The sequence below is a fragment of the Anopheles merus genome, chromosome 2R (assembly GCF_017562075.2).
Source record: "Anopheles merus strain MAF chromosome 2R, AmerM5.1, whole genome shotgun sequence".
NCBI lineage: Eukaryota > Metazoa > Arthropoda > Insecta > Diptera > Culicidae > Anopheles > Anopheles merus.
Window position 1 is genome coordinate 20447521 of NC_054082.1, and position 20400 is coordinate 20467920.

At 44.4% G+C, this 20400-nt stretch overlaps 1 protein-coding gene across 7 annotated transcripts in view; it reads left to right on the forward strand.

Moving 5' to 3' along the window:
* Window positions 1-20400, forward strand: part of LOC121588950 (translational regulator orb2-like) — a 238494-nt gene that overhangs the window by 123224 nt on the left and 94870 nt on the right. For all 7 annotated transcript variants that reach the window (XM_041907420.1, XM_041907425.1, XM_041907423.1 and 4 more), the window contains one exon: window positions 18662-18691. In XM_041907420.1, coding sequence (XP_041763354.1) covers window positions 18662-18691 — 30 coding nt within the window. The remainder of the gene's footprint in view (window positions 1-18661; window positions 18692-20400) is intronic.

Below are 20400 nucleotides of genomic sequence, written 5' to 3' on the forward strand. Positions count from 1 at the left end.
GGTGAAGGAAGCAACCGTCGCTCACCAATTGTTATTGGTCGCACGTGTTCCGCATTTTACGCAAAAAGATGTAAATCTTGCTCAATGTGTGTGTGAGTGTGTGCTCACACGCACGCACGCAAGGAAGGATGAGCCTCGGCCTTAAACACCCATTGCTCCCGTGTGGGTGACATTTGTGCTTGTGTCTTGTGGGCAAGACACACTATTTCCGGCTTTGGAGTTCGAAGGCGTAATCAAATTTTGGTTTGACCGCACAACCGGTTCTTGTGGAACGCTGCAATGCTGGAAAAAAAACACCAGGGAAGAAACCATGTGTGTCGTTCTCTACACATCGTAAAGTGAACACGTCCGAGTCAAGTTGGAGGGGGGGGGGGGGTGGAGTAGGCGTGTGCCAGGAAATGTTCGTTCTATTTCCTGCATTATTTCCGCATCCGACCTGTGACATCGGAGCATGTGTGTTGAATTGTAACCATTTCCTTATTCTCACACACACATCACACGTTTTAATGGCATACGCACGCAAGAGCGTCCCGATTGGCTGCCCTTGAACACATTGAACGGAAAGAGGGTGAGTCGGTTTAAAGCTCAAAAAGTAGCTCCAAAACTCAATTTATCACTGACCGTTTATCTGAAACTGAAACCGTTCCGATGAAATATGAAGCGGAAAATTTCACATGTAATTTAACGCAAAATGAGATAATCCAACACAAGGTTTGTAGCTCGCTGAGTGTGACACTCTCTCTCTATCTATCTCGCTCTCGCTTCTAGTATGTTCTTTACAAACATCTCAAGCACGGGTGTCATGCTTTCAAAGATTTCCCGGTTTCGAAAACGACCTCATAAAGGTATCGACCATTGATTGATCTGTTTCCGGCCATTTGATGGTAGCAGGATGTGGTCCTTAGCACACATATTGCCGGCACACTTACAAACAGATAAATACACACACACACACACACACACACACACACACACACACACAGTAGTAGTAGTAGTAGTACGTTCTTCATGGCTCATTTCGCAACCAGCACTTAGCACCAATATGTCACCCGTAAGACGCTGAGCGTCTCGATGTTTATCGACCGACCCGCATCCCCCGCAAGCCCTACTTTACAGCGTGCTCGTTGATCTCAAAACCACACCACACCAAAGGGCCACCGAAACAAGCGTGCGAAAAGCGCAAACGTGGCAGGGATTATAAAACTGGACCACCAGAGTTCAGGTTTCCGGTTTTTCGAGCAAGAGGATGCTCCCTGCCTGTCACGCCACACACCCGATCATCTCCCATCATCACCGATTGGTATCATTGTAACGGAGCAAACGAGCAACAAAAAGAGACCAGAAAGATACAGAAGAAAACCAAAAAAAAACATTTCCCGTCTTTCCCGGCAAAAAAAATAAAACAGTGACAGTATTTCCGATTTCGAGCTCAAGCTTATGATGCTGCCCCGGGAACACCGCGGCGCTGGTGTATTCGCACGTGGACACACGAGCGCATTACCGAGGACACCAGGCTTGGGACGAACACCCGGGACAAGGGCTGCTCCTGTTCTTTTTTTTTTCCTGATTTTTGTTTCACCAAGATCGAAGAAAATCGATTCGATCGCCTGTTTTTTGTGGTAGTGTTTCTCTTCACTGTCCACACAAATGGTGTGGCCCCGCTTTGTGGGCAGTGGACCTGATGGGAAATAAAGTACGAATCAGTGGGTAAATCTGCACGGATGAAACTCGTTACGGACTGCTCCGTGAGCTACGATGAATGGCGCTAAGCAACGAAACAGCGGTCAGGCAGCAGCAGCATCGGATATTTTATTGCATTTGCCGATTGTCGGGTTGAATGGCGCGGACGGAAGTGTTCATAAGGTAAAAGTTATTGCTCACAATCAGTCGACCGTGTGCTGCGTGCGGGAGGGTTTGAAGAAGGGCAGATTGGTGGATTTGGGATGGGTGGCAGATTTGAACATTGTCTATTTCAATTTTATACTTCAATTTCATGTGTTTGATGTCGTTGTGCTGTTGGTGTTGTTTGGAGCGTTGTTCTTATGAAATTTGAATCAAGGGTGTGGGTGTTCTATTTTGTTTCTGTCTTTTTGCAGATTGTTATATTCTAGCTCAACGGCCGTTGTCGAAGCCTTTTGATATTTGGTTGGCAGCATTGACTAATAATGGTGTTTCATTACAGTGACACGAAACAGAAATCATAACGATGTTTTGATGGTTGTTTTTGACTTTCTTCTTTTTGTTTTGCGAAATATACTGTATCATTTTTCAGTGTTTAAATATTATAAGGTTACGTTTTAGGGCTGGCGTGAGTCGTTCAGTTTGATTGCCATTACTGTAGATTCTTTTGCAAAACAATAATATTGCCTGGAATATTTACTTCCAGGTATTTACTTCACATATAATGGTGTTGAGGGCCATTTTTCCGTTGCCTGCATCTAAAGCGAGCGTTTAAATTTCGTCCTTATAGGAAAATATTAACATGATATACAACACTTCTAAAACTAAGCTTGGTCTACGTCTCTGAAAACCAACACTTACATTTTCTTTAAAAATAGTCTCAATAATTAACTATTTATTTTAACAAAGTGGCCTTCACAAAGTTGCTACGGGCCGCATAACAGGCTTTCGAGGGTCGAATGTCATAGTTTGGAGAGCCCTGATCTAATAGGTTAAACAAACTAAGGAGTTTTGTTGAGGAGCTTCTAATGACGAGTCTACTTCTTGGGATTCAGTTTCTTCGTTTCGACAAAAAGACTGACAAAAAATACGTAACCGTACTGTTAACCCTTGTTATAAACGAGTTGTTTTGAACGAGAATCGAACAACGTCCAATATAGTTAGAACAGCAAAAGCTTTATACAATGTACGTATAATAGCCAGGCTTTTGAATAAACATCAGTTTTATTTTTTCACCGCTCCAGATTAGGGAAAAGTGACGAAAGTTTCAAAAAGCAGCAAAAGCTCGCAAAAAGGGTCATAGCCTAGTAACTTTCCATATCATTTGATTTCATTTATTAAAATCATAAATCGACCATTAACGCTTAATATTGGCCATTAGCGTGACTTTCTCCACGCGGATATGCCGATCTATATAGGTGTTTGAGGCTTAATTTAGTTTCACGCAGCCGGATAATCAGTCCCTGCTAAGGGGGGACGGTCCATTCCAGACTTGAACCCACTAAGCGGCTGATCTGAAGTCCTGCGAGTTGACGTTTATACCACGGCACGGCCCATTTTATACATATATCTTGAGTCTAAATTACAACAAAACGAATATTAATTTCAGTAATACAATATTAACGACAATAATACACAAAAAACGTAAGTAAAGCTTGCTTTTTAATGGTGTATTTTAACAGTTATAGACTAAACGGATTTTCCTTCGTGTTGATTTGAATCTATAGTCTTAGCCAATGCCAATGCCTGCTTGGCAATGGTCTTCTTGCTTGTTGCCTTGTAGCCAATATCTTGCAATATTGCGTGACCTTCTCTGCTCGTCCATAGTATTGAGATGAGGTTTTAGGTTAAGTGGTTTCAATTTGATTCTGCATGAGTTTGGACGATATTCAAAGGTCAATTCAAACAATTCTACAGCTTCCATTAGTAGATGCACTTGGCCATGCACTTCTTACCAAAGGACATATTTTTTACTATTAATGCTCAGAGAAGCACCTTTTAGTGTGAAAAGCATAGCAATACGTTTCAAAGTTTGATTTATTTCATTTTAACCCCCTATTGGTTTGCGTTTTTTTAAAACTCCTCTTTTTCAAAGCACCTCATATTGCAGTACTGAATCTCACCTCTTAACCTTGAACAGATTGTAAAAGCTGTTACTATGTTCGTACTGAAGCAACCCAAGGCCTCCTTTGAGCGCTGCTACAGGAATGGAGCTAATGTCGGTGTTGTGTTGCCGGCTTGACGAGCTTTAATGAGACACAAAATTGTACAAATAATGGCGCTGACGGGCAATAAAGCTAAAGCAAAGCACCACCCCCAAGTACGGCAGCATTTGTCAAACATTTAGCCCAGAGGTGGTCAGCCTTTTCTGTCCGTGCATACATATTTTCCAACTCCCAACCCTTGCTACAACCACGGACGGGCAAATTATATACCATGAGCTATCAAAACTACATCTCCCCTGAGATAAAGCAAATGTGGATAATCTAGTCCGTGGGCTGGTACATTGTACCAGCATGAACAGCAAAAAAAAAAAAAACAAAACCATTTCTGGCATCGGACCAGGGACGTAAGCTGTCAAATCGCTACCCGTAACACCCGATCCGCCAGCCCGGACGACTGGCCCACTCTGATGCGCTAATTTCCATCGCTCTGAACATCCTCCAGGGACGGTGTCGGTACATCGGAGACTGTCGCTGTCCAAACTGACTGGCCGGGTCGGGCCCTTCTGCCTCCCGATAACACGCTACCCCTTTTGGTTTCCTTTGGTGTCCCCGGGTCTGTGTATGTGCCAGTAAAATAAATGGTTCATGAATCACGATCGCTGCTCGGACGCTCGCACGGCCGGTTCTGCCGGTGGGAGAATAAATCCATCACATTTGCTAACTGCCATTAATCATTCCTCATTTGTAGGCCCTGCGCATGTGTGTGTGTGAGAGTGTGGATGTGTGTGCATGGAGTTGGCCAGAGGCCACACCGCCTACCCGAGTGCCGTTACCAGACTTGCAGGCCCTGACGGAACCGTCAGAGGAATGCGTCAAAAGTGACACACGTAAAATGGATCCCCATTTTTGACCTTCCTGCCTTTGTGCTCTCACAACCAGCTGATACTGGTTGTCTCGATTCGGGATTTGTTCTCAATTCAGGGGGGAAACGTACAAAATCGTGTGCATAAAATTGTACTTCTTTTTATCACACCACACACTGTGTTTTATGTTGGGTGGAAATTGGGGCGGAAAAAATCACCTTCTCTCCCACCCTCCTCAAACAGCTCGATAAACTCCCTTTTGCCTGGATGGCAGGAAACCCATTTCCCACTTCACAAATCATGCAAATCGTAAAACTTGCGATAAACAACTAAACCGATAAGAAGCGGCAGTGGATTGCAGTAAGAGAAGGGGGAAGGAAGAAAACAGCAACCAATTTCCAATTACTCTTCTGTTGTGGAACTACCTTTCTAGGGTGGTTCTCCCCCCCCCCCCCTCTCGTTCCCTTCCTATCCACCGTCTCCCGGGGGAATTTGGAGCGTTTGCCAACCGAACCGACAATCGATCGGTCTCCCGAGCTCGGTAGCTTTAGGCCATTGTTCATTATTTATTAGCCTCCTGGTGGGTCCTGGTGTGCAAAACATGCCACTCCTCTTTCTCTTCCATCTCTCTCCCAGCTTCCTCCACGAAACAAAAGTGAAAGGGCACCGGACAGAGTACGCAAAGTCAAGGAAGCAAAGTGAAAGAATTTAAAGGGGCTACCCCCCCCCCGCCCAGCCCATCCGCCATCTTTGCAAAACTGTTTAAATATTCATGATCTAAAGTTATTCAATTACTTCCTTTGTGAGAGAGAGAATAAAAAAAAGAATTCTCTTCCCTTGGCCGAAAGGGTAAGTGTTTTTACATGCCCGCGCGCGCGTGTGTGTGTGTGTGGCTAGTCCTTTTGGCTAGTACGAATTGGCCACGAGTGGCAATGAAAGAAATTCTACCCCTTCACCCCCCTCCCCCTCCCCCGGTTCCGAGGGCGTAAGTGCACAAACCCTGACCGGACAATAGGGGAAAACAAACTCTCTCGCCCTAATCTTTTCTGCTCCCCCCATCCCAAGCGAACGGTGTCAGTGTAAGGGAACTGACAGAAGCAACGCAACAACAACAACAACAAAAAAGCATCCCTCGGGGGGCCAACCTCAGCGTTTCACTCCCCACCACGGGTGCTATGTTGTAGCAAAACTTATTCCTAATTAATGCGATAATAAAATTGAATGGAATTAAATTCGTAAGCATTAGCTATCCTGCCACTCGGCCTGCTTGGCCTGCTTCGGCGTGACTTTTGGCCCTGCCCGTCTCCAGACTCAGCAAAGTTCATGCCCTGAGGGCAGAGAGAGGGAGAGAGTGAGAGAGGAGATTTAGCAAAAGTTTTCCCTCATTGCCCATTGTTTCGGGGGTTTGGTTTGGATTTTTCTTCGCTGTTTGTTGGTTGGTTCTTTTTTCCCGCCCCATCTTGACCAAACGCACGCGACCATTTGGCAAAGATTCGCCCGGAGTGTGTAATCTGTAAGGGGAGTGGTTTTTTTTTGTCTTCTCCTTCTCGATTGGACTTTTCTTTTGCCCAAAACCAGCAATACAAAGTGGTCAGCATCAGTGGTGACACACAGGGAGGTAAAAGCACTCGTAGTGAAGGCACAACTTACACACTCCACCATTGGCCATTCGGTTGTCGGTTCATTTGGCACCCGCGCGGGCTGGCGGGCACTATCAATGCTATTCAAATGAGTTTGAGTGTATTTATGTCCATTCCAGTTTCGTCCACATCCACCCCGAACACAGCAACGACCTGTGAGTGTGCTCTTTGACCTTTTTAAAATTCAACTTTTTTTCAGCATTTTGTGAACAAAAAAAAAGCTGCTCCAAAGTAGCGCAAAAGTAGCGTGAGAAACCATTGCCCAGCAAACCTACTTGGGCGAAACCGGCGATGACCACTTTGAAGTGGAAGAAAAACAAAGCCAAACTCAGGACAGGATGTTTTAGCAGAAGCATAACGCTTTCGGACACAGTCTCTCTCGCTCTCTCTCTTTCTCTACTCCCGACTGTGACCAGTGGAGTGTTGTTGTGCTGTAGAAACAAAATACACAGACACAAAAAAGAAGATGCGGACGCTCCCATAGCTTTAACCGGTAATCCTCGAGCGGTAATAACCATTAACGCGAATCTTCTCACCCAGCGCAAAAGGGAAGCGTCTTTATGCTTTCACCTTGAGGAAGGGGAGGAGAGGAAAAGGAGGACAAAAAGCTCTTTATGAACTTGAAGCTTGAAAACAATTTTCCCTTTCAGTGGGACCGGGACACACTCTCACACTCTGCGCGCACACGTTCTCTCGCCCAGCATCATGAAGTGAATTTCCGTACAAGTGTGGACACTCTACACAACCACTTTTCCTCCTTCTCTTTCACTCTTTCGTAGTGTAAACGGGAAGATGGTTGGACTGGAAAATCTGACAAAAACACAAACATGTTTATTACCGTAACTTTGGCCACTTTTCTATGAAATGTTTGGCACTTGCTGCTGCTGCTGCTGCTGCTGCTGCTGTTGCTGCTTGTGTGCTTGTGCTCGTGAACGTGAGCATTGCTTCATGGTGCGAAGGGGGGGGGGGTGGTTCGAACCGGAATCGTTTTGTGCAAAAGTTTAAACAGCAATCATCATCGTCACCCCCATTGCCAAATGATTATTTAGCGTGCAAATGAAGCCGCATCGGGTTCGGGCCAATTGGCGTGGTAGGTTCAGCAACCCAACCCACGGCTTAAGTTTGGTGGTACAGTCACTCGAGTGCTGTTCGTTTTTTACTATAAACTAGTTAAGGCCCGGTAAAATCTACCGGATATCCTCAATTTTTGACTTTTTTTCAAACTCTTCTTGTCAGTAGCAGCAACCATAACTCAAACTTCAATTTTTTCTAATGCAGTACACCATAAATGTGTTAACCTTGTAACTTTCTGGACAGTTCTAACTGCACATCGCAATACCTTTAAAAATCGATGAGGCTACTTTTGAAATATACTGGTGTAAAAAATTAGGCTAATATCTTAAAGAACCATAAAAACCAAGTCACTACATTTTGAACTATTTGTTTGAACTGCTGTTCAAAAATGAGATGATTTAATACGCACATAAAGTACAATGAATACTTCTTCTTCTTCTTTGGCTCAACAACCGTTGTCGGTCAAGGCCTGCCTGTACCACTTGTGGGCTTTGGCTTTCAGTGACTAATTGATTTCCCCCCATAGCAGGATAGTCAGTCCTACGTATGGCGGCACGGTCTATTTGGGGATCGAACCCATGACGGGCATGTTGTTAAGTCGTACGAGTTGACGACTGTACTACGAGACCGGCTCGCACAATGAATACTAACAGATATTATTTACTAAAACTTGTAAGTAATAACAATGATAATCATGATTGGCGAGCTTTGAGGCCATTTTGATAAAACAGAAGGTGCTGGAGGAATGCAGCTGGTCCGATTTTCAACAGACTTGATACGTTCCATGCCTTTGCTGACACAAATGTATGATTTTTTAAATTATTTTGTTAGATATCTTCGTGACTTTTTGGAAGAGCACTAAGCAGTAACCTCAACAACTTGTTCATTGAATAACTTATTGATGTGCAGTGGCCGCTAGTACATATACAACATGTTCAGCTATTGTTCAGTTCCAATTACATACTTAATTGCATACTGATTCAATCCATCTTCTTTTTTTTGTATCCATAAATGTAAGATTGAACTAAACAAATATGTTATGATGGTTCAAATTCCATTTCTACTCTTTTTTTCGACTTATGTTTCATACGTTAGGTAATAAGTAATAGATGATTAGAACATTTTCAATATAAATTTTCCCGGTCTTAAATTTCAAAAAGGTTTCCAAAAACGCCGTCAAAAATTTTATTTTATTATTCTGAAACTTGTTTTGAAGTATTGAATGGAATTGGTATTTGTGTATGAGACAATTGTTATTGTTGCGCCAATTATCAAATTTCAATAGTGAACATATACCCTCATATAACCATTCCAAATGTGTAGTTCTAATATTCCGATCTATATTGTTATAGAAAAGAATGGTTCAACACTGTTATAGCCTTTCTTGATCAATTGACTAAATTTGCGTTTACTTGTAAACTACTTTATTTACTCTTCCCGCTCCACATTTTTCAGATTTTGCTTCTAATTTGACGTGTCCTTAATTATAACGTGGTTGTTCTTAATCAACACCATAGTACGGTGATAGCATCACATGGTAGATATAGCCATCACTCTTGATAGATACAGTCAGAATCTTTTCAGCCCTCTTGGGCACGCTACAGTAACTATTGCTTCATTGTTGATCATTCTGCAGTTGATGCTGATCCGGCTGAGTGCAGTGCGCACGGTTGTCTCACCTAACGCGCAGTATGTTGCAGCCATGTCGCGCAATGAACCATCGCTCTCTTTAATGCTTTGTTCCGGAAGGACATCGTGAAATAAGAAGTTCTTCCCGCCCGCCAGCAAATTGTTACAAATTGAACTTTAACTTTCAAGCCATCAACATCCGCCGCTCTTTCGCTAGGAATTTTAGCAAGGCTTTTAGCATATGGCCGTCTAGGGTCTCTCGGATACATCTGCCTCTTATTGTCATTCGATTTCCTTGTCCCGACTCAGCCAATATTGCGGAGTAGTAGATTTTTAGGGAGTGTACATGGTCGGCGTCCTGGGTATAGCAACCCGCTTTACAGGATTTTCTGTAACGCACTTATCAGCCGATGACGACGGTGTATGTAGTACTCGAGGTGTTTAAGCACCAATAATCAGTATGGTTGGTTTTATGAATGATTGAATTGATTGGAATACCAACCATTTCACAATTAAGCCATTTTGCATAGTTTTCAAACATATATTTTTTAAAATTTTGTCATGAATAACTTGATTTATAATGGAAAGGTGGCATAGGGACATCATCATCCAATTTGCATATTTAATTATTTAAAGAATTGGTCATGCTACTGTGTGATTTCTAATCGGTTTGTGTAAACAAAAAATCTAAGTAACCATTGGCCTCATTACCCGCGGGCTGGCAGTGTGGCATGGAGCAAGTCCTTTCGCAGTAACGCGCGTTGCTAAAAGAGCTATGCTCTCACCGCTTTCTCTCTCTCGCTATATGATTACTCTCACGTCATTGTGGCGATTTTCGATTTTATATATAGTGAGATGAAGCGTTTTAAACAAGAAGAACATAAATCATGCGTAGATGGAAGTGAAAGAGAATGTATTTGCAATTCAATCATGCAAGATTTGTTGAGGACGATTTAGTGATTTTACGCTTTGATTCAGATTAACTCCGAAATTGTTTTTTTTATATATATTCTTTTGACACTTCTATTTTTTCTTCTATTTTCTAGAAAGAGAGTTACTTACGCTAACGCTACTCAAAACCAAATTAAAAGGCTGATTTTACAGCCGAAAAACCTAAGTCGTTCTAAAGACAGTAAAGCTTCGAATGGGAAATGAACCTTATATAAGCGGAAACGTCAACTCTAGTATGCCACCGACCCACCTCAGCTTTTACTATTATTCGAGGCCTTCACGATTCTAGTTAGTTTTTTGTATGGAGTTTGACAGTTGGAGGCTGAAATCATGTAAACACTCCATACAAAACCACACAAAAAACTAGCCTGCAATTTTCAGTCTAGATTATTCTAGCCACAAAGCTAGAATTAGTTTCAAGTACCTGCACGAAAAGACGGTGTTGTTTACATTTATCCCAAGGTGCATTAAAGAAATCAGGTGATGGCATCTGGAATCAAAGTGTATGTAGTCCAGGTGGTCTCATTGCATTTTTTTATAACCAATTTTGAACATCAGTTTTTGACAGAACGAGTGAAAACTTTTGCTCCAACGAGCTTTCTGGAGGCTTGACGAATACACAAAACACTCTTACAATCTTCATTCAGAAGCAGAAGCGATAAAAATCAGTGTTCTAAATTCATACACCTTGGGATAGGCCCACCTGTATATTATACTCACTTAGATAGCTGCTCAAAAACTGCTATACAATGCAAACAGCTGACAGGATGAAGTTTCAGCCTACGAACTTAAAACGGAAAGGGCCCCATTATTATACATACCGTTTCCTTCTGCTTGTAGCTGTATTTTACTGCTGTTCATAATTTTCTCAACTCCATGGCATGCTATTCATCCCGTCCAAACCTTCACCTTCCCACCCACTGCGACCTTCCTACCATTACTACCGCACAGCTGTCATCCAAGCGCTACTTGTGATTGACAACACGTCCACTTTGTTGCTTAACTTTCACAAAACACGATTGAAAACACGCCTACCGGGCAGTACCGGTGCAGTGCAAAATGGAGGCGCCTGGTGCTAATGGTGTCCCGTGCTGCTTTTACTTCCATTGCTTTCACAACAACCCTTTTGCATCACACATGCGAACCATGTTGACCAATTAGAGCGATGGAGATGCTTAGAGCGATGGAGATGCGGGGTTTATGTCCCACAGGCTTTACCCCCCCTCCTCAAAAAAACAGGCCTCCCAACTCCCGAATGAAACGCTTCCTGTAACACAGCGGTAAGGGGGATACATTTTTTTTGAAATCGTAAGCCAAGCGCCAAGATGAATACGGTCGGACGGATGATATGTTGGCCTCCGGATATCTATCTTGCCTTCAGTGACCCTTTCATGAGTTCCTTGCCTCTCCACCACCAGGCGCAATTCAAACGCTCCGGAAAGGCTGGAACCACCGTTCACTGGACTGGCGTTAAGCCCCGGGTTTCTTAAGCCGAGCCCTTTCAGCTTCGCAAAGCGCAAATGTTTTTCAGCGCCCGGAAGGTATGCAAATTGTTACTTGCTGTCATTATTCGGTTCAAGCTCCGGCCAACGAGGGTTTCTGCCGGGCATTTCGAACCCGAAAGGGCCCGCCGGAAAACAAGCTGAAAACGACATAATGACACCCGACCCGACCGATAACGACAGTGTCATCTCTACACTTGGCAGTGATGATGATGATGATGGTGCCAGTGTCGAGAACCAGTGTTGATAGCCCCGAACGCCGTCGCGTCAGTCATGAGCCTGAAGGTGTAAAGCCCGGCCTTAGATGGCGCCGATGCCACCTGATAACAAGCAAATCAGACGCTGTTTCTGCTAGTTTCCTACACAGCGTTCCCACCCATCCCCACACCCGGAGTTTCACGCTCCGCAAATCAAACAAATCCCAAATGGGTGCAAATTTTATACCGAAAATCGGTCGTTCATTTCTGTTTCAGAAAGGTTAAAGAAGACATCCCGCTTGCGCTGAGGATGGGAATGGATCGGGAGCACCCCACCGCCCGAGTTTTTGCTAATGTTGGATGGCTTCGAAGCGCGTGCACACACACACACATTTACTTCTTTTCGTCTTCAAACCAGTCTCTTGCGTCTGACTTTACACGCCAGCGGTGTGGAAGGAGTTTTCCTTTCAATTCGTCGGTGACATTTCGTTTCCAAGAACAATTTGCACACACACACACACATAGAGCCACGCTGACACAAAACAACAGCCGGGATTGTGTCTGGTCGATGGGGCGACCCGGGGTGCGCGCGCGCGGCTTTCGCAACTATTGGGAGTTGGTTGACGACTTCTCTTCACCGACTGCTTGTGCTGGAAGAGTTAAGCAAGCGTAAAATTGGACTGTCACTTTCCAATTCAAACCACCTTCTGTGCGTTAGTATCGGTGTGTGTGTGTGTGTGTTTGCGGGTTTGGTCGTTTTTTTGTTTGTCCGTTTGGTATAAGCTCATTGCTCCAGTGCCAATCCCGGTTCGCGAGACCTCTCCTTCTGCCCGTTTGCCATTTAGAGTTGGACGATTTTTGTATAATCAAATGCCAATGGTGCAAACCACCGAGCCACGGCTGCAAAAATGAGTGGCTTTCACCTCGTACCCCTTTCCGGCTTTCTCTCTGTATGTGTGTGTGTGTGTCTTCTTGTGTGTATTTGTGTGCGTTCTGTGGCTGTGGGGGCCGGGTTTGCCTTCTTGACAGTTGGTAGCACGCTCCGGCACTGATTCAATTGAATTGTGTCAGTTGTTTTCATCAAACATGACAGTCCGCTTCCGTCCGTTCACCACCGTCACCGGTGGAAGGTGACACGTTCGCTCAAACGCACTGAAAGCAATTCGAATCTACTTTCCTCCCGTGGTCGAGCTCGATCATCTCGTGCACACCCGTGCCAGCTATCGACTGCTATCGAAATCAACATCATCAGGCTGTCATCAACCGCAGAACGGGGTTCCGTGACCTTTTACAACCTCGGTCAGCCCAACGGGAACGGGTGACATTTTTGGACACCAATCGCTCCCTCCCTTCCCCTTGTGCCCCGTTGTGCTGCACACTGTCTTGCGATTTTCCATTTCATTACCTTTAGCAGCAATTTTTGCATCTGCAGCGTCGTGTACTCGCTGCTGCTGCTGCCTTATTTGCCAGGCACCAACCGATTACACCGTCGCTCTGTGTGTGTGTGTTTGGTCGCGGCGGGATGGCATCGTACAACGTTTTATTTTCGTTCGTTATATCGGTTTGTGCTCAAACCTGCCGGCAGGGCAGGGCAGTGTATTGAGCTGCCTTTGATTTGATTGATAAAATCCAATATGACTGGCTGTTTCTTTTTGCTTTGTTTTTTATTTCGTTTCTTTTTATGGCTTCATCGTCTTGGGAAACAGGTTCGGTTTGTGGCCGGCATCCCTGCGTTTGTTTCGATTCTGTTGTATTAGGTGCATGAAATAGATTGCACATTTGCGGTTGGTATGTAACGCGGGGTCGCGTTGAAATAGGAATGCTCCATCCTTTTTTGCAAAGTTTAGTGGAATGGATTAGAGGGCTGTGGCGAAATGAGAATGTCTTTGTGTTTATGCGAATAATGCGTTTTCCGGGGGACTGGTAGTTTATGATAATTGGGTCAAGTTTCGTTTATTAGCTCTGTTTCAACCGTTTTGTTTGCTTTGGTTTGAGCTCAAACCCTTTATATTTTATTTATTTTGCTGATTTAATAACTATCCACTAGTGGTAGATATTATTGGTTATTATTGAATTCTTTGCTGAACCAAAAGCATACTATACTCTGTTCTAAATGTTATAAATCTTCGCAAAGCTTTTATTTCAGATAGTAGATCTAATAATTAAAAATCTATAACATTTCATTATTATTTTCTTCGTATTTGTTTTGTTTTGTTTTGTAAACTATTCGTTCCTTCTATAACATGCACTGCATTTTTACCTTTAAAAACCTTTTATTGAATTATTTACAATGTTATAATTTTTATTTTTCTCGGAAACGATAAGAGATAGTGCTTAAAGTATTGTAATATAAAATCATTAAAATGTATCAAAAACTAATTTTTCCTAAAAATATCGAAATTTTCAACATAAATTGTTTCCCCAAACTTATAATTTAAATCATAAATAAACCCAACTTAAACCTTGAAAATCTCGGATAACTTTAGTTTACTCGTTTCACATCGTTCAATGCCTTTAAAGGGGGATTAAAGTACTTTCAATAAATTGCAGCCATTATTTTCGGTAAAACCTACAAAAATTCTAACCCCGCTTTAAGCAAAATACCGTTTTTCCCGTTCCAATATTTTCCCGTTTAAAAGCCGTGTTCACCCAGCGAAACACTTTTCACAACATTTTTTTTTTGTAATACCACCCCTATTTTATTGCTCTTTCTCGTTTCCCCCACCTTTCGTCCCCGCTCTCCCCGCCCTTGGCTTGTGCCCACTCTGTCAAAACGTCATCTCCTGTCAATCTAGCCAGCGTGCACGAATCACAAATGCTGACGAATTCCGTACCCGAACACAGAACGGCGAAAAGGCCCGGGCACGGGATTGGTTTAGAAAATTAGAATATGCAACGGAAATAAATTAAAAACGACAAGCCGTCCGACAGGCAGAGGCTGTGTGTGTGTGTGTGTGTGTGGGTTTGCACAACCATTCCAGCGCCCACTCTCTCCATCGGGACCGGGTCCGATGTTTAACATTTCATTTTCACTTCACCCGGTCGCTGTATTCGATCGACAATCGTTGCCTTCCATTGCGGATTTGGTGCAGTTTAATTTGCAAGCAGCCCCAGCAACAACCCCACAGAATGGTTTCCCCAAGCGGATCGATGGGATGCATGCAAAGAGGACCGATAACGAAATATCCGGTAAAAAATGGAAAATTCTATTCAAAATCATTCCCTCCCCCTTCACTTTCGTTTCGCATCGTTTCAACTAAATGATGTGTTCGCCTCTCTGCTGCAAATTTTGCTTGTTCCAGTTGCCAGTTATTCCTAGTTTAGCAAAACCCGGCCCAAACATGTTTGTTTAACCCGGGTTTCCTAGTTTTCTTAGCGTTGTTCAACTCTCACACAAAACCGTCCAGTATTCTCAACAATATTCCCACGTTCCTGTGATTGAGGACAAATGAAGACTCTCTCCCTTTTTTTAATGCAATACACCCGATTGGTGCTGATTCCCGTGCTTCGATTTCCCTTTTTCGATTGCCAGTTTCGAATGCCCTTCCCGAGCAGGCTGCAGCTAATAAATAACGTGAATAATGAAGCAAGCAGCGTCCCGGTGACAGGCGCACCGTAACGATCCACCCGGTGGAGGTCCCGGCCCCGGATGCAATCGAAGCATTCGGGAGAGTGGCTGTGAACGGGTGAATTGCACTTTATCGGAAATTCCTTCGATGCTGAAATGCGAGATTCTTATCCACTCTGCAACAGCGTTCACACATATATACACAGAGAGAGAGAGAGAGAGAGAGAGAGAGAGAAAGAAAGAGAGACAGCAAGTGTTTCGTTGGCTCAACCAAATGAACTTTCGCGTACTATCATCGCTTGTGGGAGGCCCATCGCTCCCCCTCGGCTTTGCACCATTTGTTGATGTTTGCATATGTGTGTGAATGAGGCCACATCGACACACACACACACACACGCGCGGGAGGCTGAGTGGAGTGGGTTTGCACCATGGTGAAACTATAATTGAACCCACATTCCTTCCACTTATGCCCTTCGTTGGGAGTTCCTCCCCACGGAAATCGAACACCATGCCAACGATTTTTTGTTTTCCTCCAATTTTCACCTCGTCGCAGCCACTGTGATGGCAGTTGGTGGGTCATGTCGAGGCTGAAATGTAGCAATTTCCTGCATAAGAGCAGGCTGCGCTGGCGCTGGATAAATCGGGAGCAGTATCGTTATTGATTGGGAATCATCAAGTTACAGCGGTGAATGAGAAAAAAACCATAACCTTTATATCCTGGTGGAAAAAATCCTCTACCAAGAATCGTATGGGAAAGTAGGAACAGCTGACCTATTCACGCCGAGCCTTCAGTGCACCAGATGGAAAATTCAGCATTTTTTTTTTTAATACGATTTTGGGAATAAATTTAATCTGCTCACCGAAAACAAAAAGCAACCAGCGCGCGCTGATGTGTGTGTGTATGGAATGCGTGTTGATGCTTTTAATCATGGCTGTGTACACACTGGTACACCGTGGCCGAAGCGTTCCCAAGTTTCAAGTCCATCCAAACCAGAGGGATGATAAACCATTTAGCGCAACATAGTGCCAAATTTACATACCAAAGGGGAGGGCGTTTCACTTCGCTAGAGACCGATGCTACAGTGTATCGGAGCGTTTGTAGCGCACCTGGTTGTCCCTATCCAATTCCAGGCAGTTAATTCGATAAATTCGACCCATGGCAAGCGCAACTGTTGCTTGATTTAAAGCACGCGTTCCTCCCTCCCGCAAAAGGGACCCAGTTTTCGGGGCAAAAGATAATTACTATTAGCTAGCGTTTATAATAAACGTCCGAAAATCGGCGAGGGCCACATCGACACGATAGAAATCTTAATTAAAATCCAATCCAATGTCGGGATGAGACTCTCCCACCCACTGACCCTTTTGGTCTAATTTACTGTGCAGGGTGTATTGGTGTGTGTGTGTGAAGGCCAGTTAATTTTAGGAGGATGATAGGAGGACGCTCTTTCTCTCACACAGTATTGGAGCACCTCAACTTCACCTGGCTGGTTGGGTTAAGCGAACGGCAAACACGGGAAGATAGGGAACGTCTGGAAGAAAGGGGCAAAAGTCGGTGTCGGTCTGTGGGGCCCTACAAAAGGGCCAACACCCACACTAACCGGTGTTCCGGCAGCTAGGAAGGCACATGCCTCCAGTGTGTACCGGTCGCAACCTTTCGCAAACGGCCAACGGAAGTTCATTCGTTTAGAAACTTACCCTGTCACCCTGTGTTGTTCGGTCGGCAAAACCCCAAGCCCCAGTCTCACCAACCCTCCCGTTCCCATTTCCACAGTTGATGCTTGATGCGCATATCGCTAAAGTTTTAACGACCTCACCCGTGCCTCATCATCCCCAAAAAGGCTCTCTTCCTCCCCCGGTCGAACTAAAAAAGCGCCATAAATTAAACATTCAAAAACCGGAAGACACAACACAACAAAAAGGCCCCATCCTTACACTGTGAGCAACTGTGATCAGGGTTGTGCATGCGGGATCGTGCAGTGGTTTGGTTTATCTTTTTTTTTTGCCCACCCATTCGCTAACTTTCACCCGGTTGCGTTTGGTGGTGGTGGTGGTGGTGGTGGTGGTGGTGGTGGTGGTGGTGGTGGTGTGAGTTGAAAATGGAAACGATATGCCTGCGAGGAACAGGGATCCACCACGAGCATGGAAAGGTCGAAGCGAAGTGCAGTGAGGAACCGGATCCCGGTCCAGCACAACCCCCGAAGGGTTTGAGATGTTCCCACCAATACGCACCCGCTGTGCGTTGGCCCGAATAAAGATAAATATTTCTTTTATTGTTTTCTTCCTTCGGAAAGCTTTCTTTTCATGCTCTGCCGCGCCATTTGTGCGCCAATGATGATTTCTTTGGTTTTCACTTTATGAAATCTATCGCAGCCTTCCGTGGGGAGCAACGAAACCCAGGGCGCGTTGAGGAGACCCGTTCGGTTTCGTAGAAGCTCCTGCTCCACTAGAGGAAGAAAAAAACAAAGAAAACTTGCTCCCAAAACTTGCTCCTCAAATCGATCACGGCCGAGCGAAGGGTTTTAACACGAATCGGGCTCGAAATGCTTCCCGTTGGAGTTTCCTTGATCTTCCTTTCAACCCGACTCCCCCTTGATTGGTGGCTCATCGGCCGCCATGAACCTTATTACATAGAAAAATAAACAACCTGCAGCTAGGGCAATGGGCTCAAGTCGGAAAGATAGACTTTCTCCCTTTGATCCTTGTAGACTCCGAGCTTGTGAATGGTACTGTATTGTTTGTTTGCAAATTCCTGAGAAGTTGATCGCTGCACTCTAATGGGCAGTAAACCAACAATGACAGGAATATTTTGGTTTAGGTTATAATTAGGTAGAACTGAACAGCAAACAAATAGGTTCATTCTTAAGAATTTTGGTGGCAAAATGGTGCTTCGATTTGATGGCGAAATTGTAGGTGCCATTACAAGAATGTTTGTATACAATGCGTCTGGAGTGTCACTCGCAGGATTTAAGAACATGCCCGTCATGGGTTCAAGGCTAGAATCGACTGTCCCCCTGTAGCAAGGATAAACTATCCCCCTGCGTGGTACTTAAAAAGTCTCGAAAGCCTGTATAAGCCGGCATGTTCGCGTCAGACGTTATGCCAAATATAACAAGAAGTAGAAGTTACGTTTAGACGTTTAGGAATCATTTTCGACCAAATGTTAAATTACAAATTCAATAATTTCAAAATGTCTTCACCGCAATTTTTTGCTTCGTTTCACCTTTTCATTTGCATCTTTCGATTCCTTCCTTCCTTCACGTGCATACGATTCATCACACCAACTACCCAACTTACTCTTCTCTGCTCTATCTATCTCTCTCTCTCTCTTTATTGCTCTCTTTTGCTAATGGTAACATTTTCTTTCTTTATTTCCTTTTGCGTCTCTCTTACAGGAAAGCTTGATTTCCACGAATTCATCCCAGGTAAGTGTAGGCGTTGGAGCTGGTTCGCTTGTTTTTTTTTTTTGTGCCTTTACTTCTCATTTTCCACCCCTTTTCCTGCTGTTGCTGGTGTGCCATTTGCAAAACGCTCGCAACAGTTTGCAAGCGAAACTGTTTCGCAAACACCGATCCCTGCTTTTGCTTGTTTTTATCCGTACTTTTGGGAAAACGCAATTTCTACGCCCTTTCGCGAGCAGCTTTTCCTGCTACTAACTCACCCTATCCCTACCGTGTGCCTTGTTCAATCAACGAGCATGTCATTCGGTTGCCCTCCGAAACGCACCTGAGCTGTCTAAATGGCACTTGAGGAAAAAGTTTTCCACGGCTTTGTCTCAAACATCTCACCTTTCACCACCCATCCCAACCCTCCTCTGGCTCATGCTCCTGTCTCACTCCTTCCCTGAGCAAACGAAATGAAACAGGAGACCGGCTGTTTCTGAATTTCCTTTGAGCTTCTCAAGCGCTCGCACCGTGTCTGGACCGCGGAGGGGTCGGAACGGACAGGAAACAGAAATGAAACAGTTGAATGATGAGACACCCCCGAACACACAAACGAACGATACCCGATATCGAAGTTTGATCCTGCGAGGCCCCTGTGCCGAGGCCCGTGAGGCGTTACAGTGGATGGAAAAGGGAGAGGGAAACGATGTCAACAATTTCCACTTTGGTGTGTTCGCGTTTTTCATCTCGTGTTACTACAGGTACCGCAGCGCAACAAACGCGCTTCGCTACACCTAAACCTCACCACCGATTACACTTGACAAATGCCACACACACACAGAACAACAACAAAAATGAGTGTGTGTACGTTTGAGTGGGCTGTTGTCGGCTGTTGAGTTGTCCGTAGCAGCGAAAACCCGAACAGCCTGGCATCTAGAAGGCTGTGTCCTTTACATTTTCCCGGGAACACTGTCGCTACAACAACAACAGCAAACTCCACCGTTCATGCAAGTGGTTGCGTTCTGTTCTGCAAAACAACAAACTTCTCTCCACCAAGCGTTCTGACCTATCATGGCACTCTGTCTCTTTCTCTTTCATCCTCTCTCTCTCTTTCGCTCGCTCGCCTGCTAGCACAGCTGCCAATGACGCGGAAGCGCAAGAAGTAAATTCTTTTCCAAATATTTGTTTATGAATAAAACATGTACCTGTAGCCTGTCGCTTCAGTCGCTGCTACAATGGGTGGTAGTCAACCGTACTGGGTGGATCGTTTTTCGCTCTCTGGCGAAATTAAACGAAAGCAAGTTTAATGATCTTTAAAATAAGAACACACACACACACACACACTGCTGAAGCGATTTGTGCTCCATTGTCTTATGAGAACGTGTGCTCTAAGGGTAAATATGTGTAAGCACTTTACGCTTTCAAGCACAAAGATAGACAGACACCACCAAATTGTACAAATAGTGAGCATCAGATTAGAGAAGCGACGTTAAATTCAAACCAAACGCCACGAATTATCCCACAAGCAGCTGCCGCTGCCTTTCGTTTGGCAAGTTAAAATAAAAAAAAGCAAACGCACATGGCATGGCTTACGCGCTAAAGCCCCAAAGGGGGAAGAGCAAGCACTTCAAACACTAGCCAAAAAGTCTTAGAAAAGCGCGTAAACCCATGCATCTTATTACAACTTCGGAAGCGCCCCAACCATACCGATACCCCCGATACTTCGTACAAACGATTCCGTCCCGACTGTC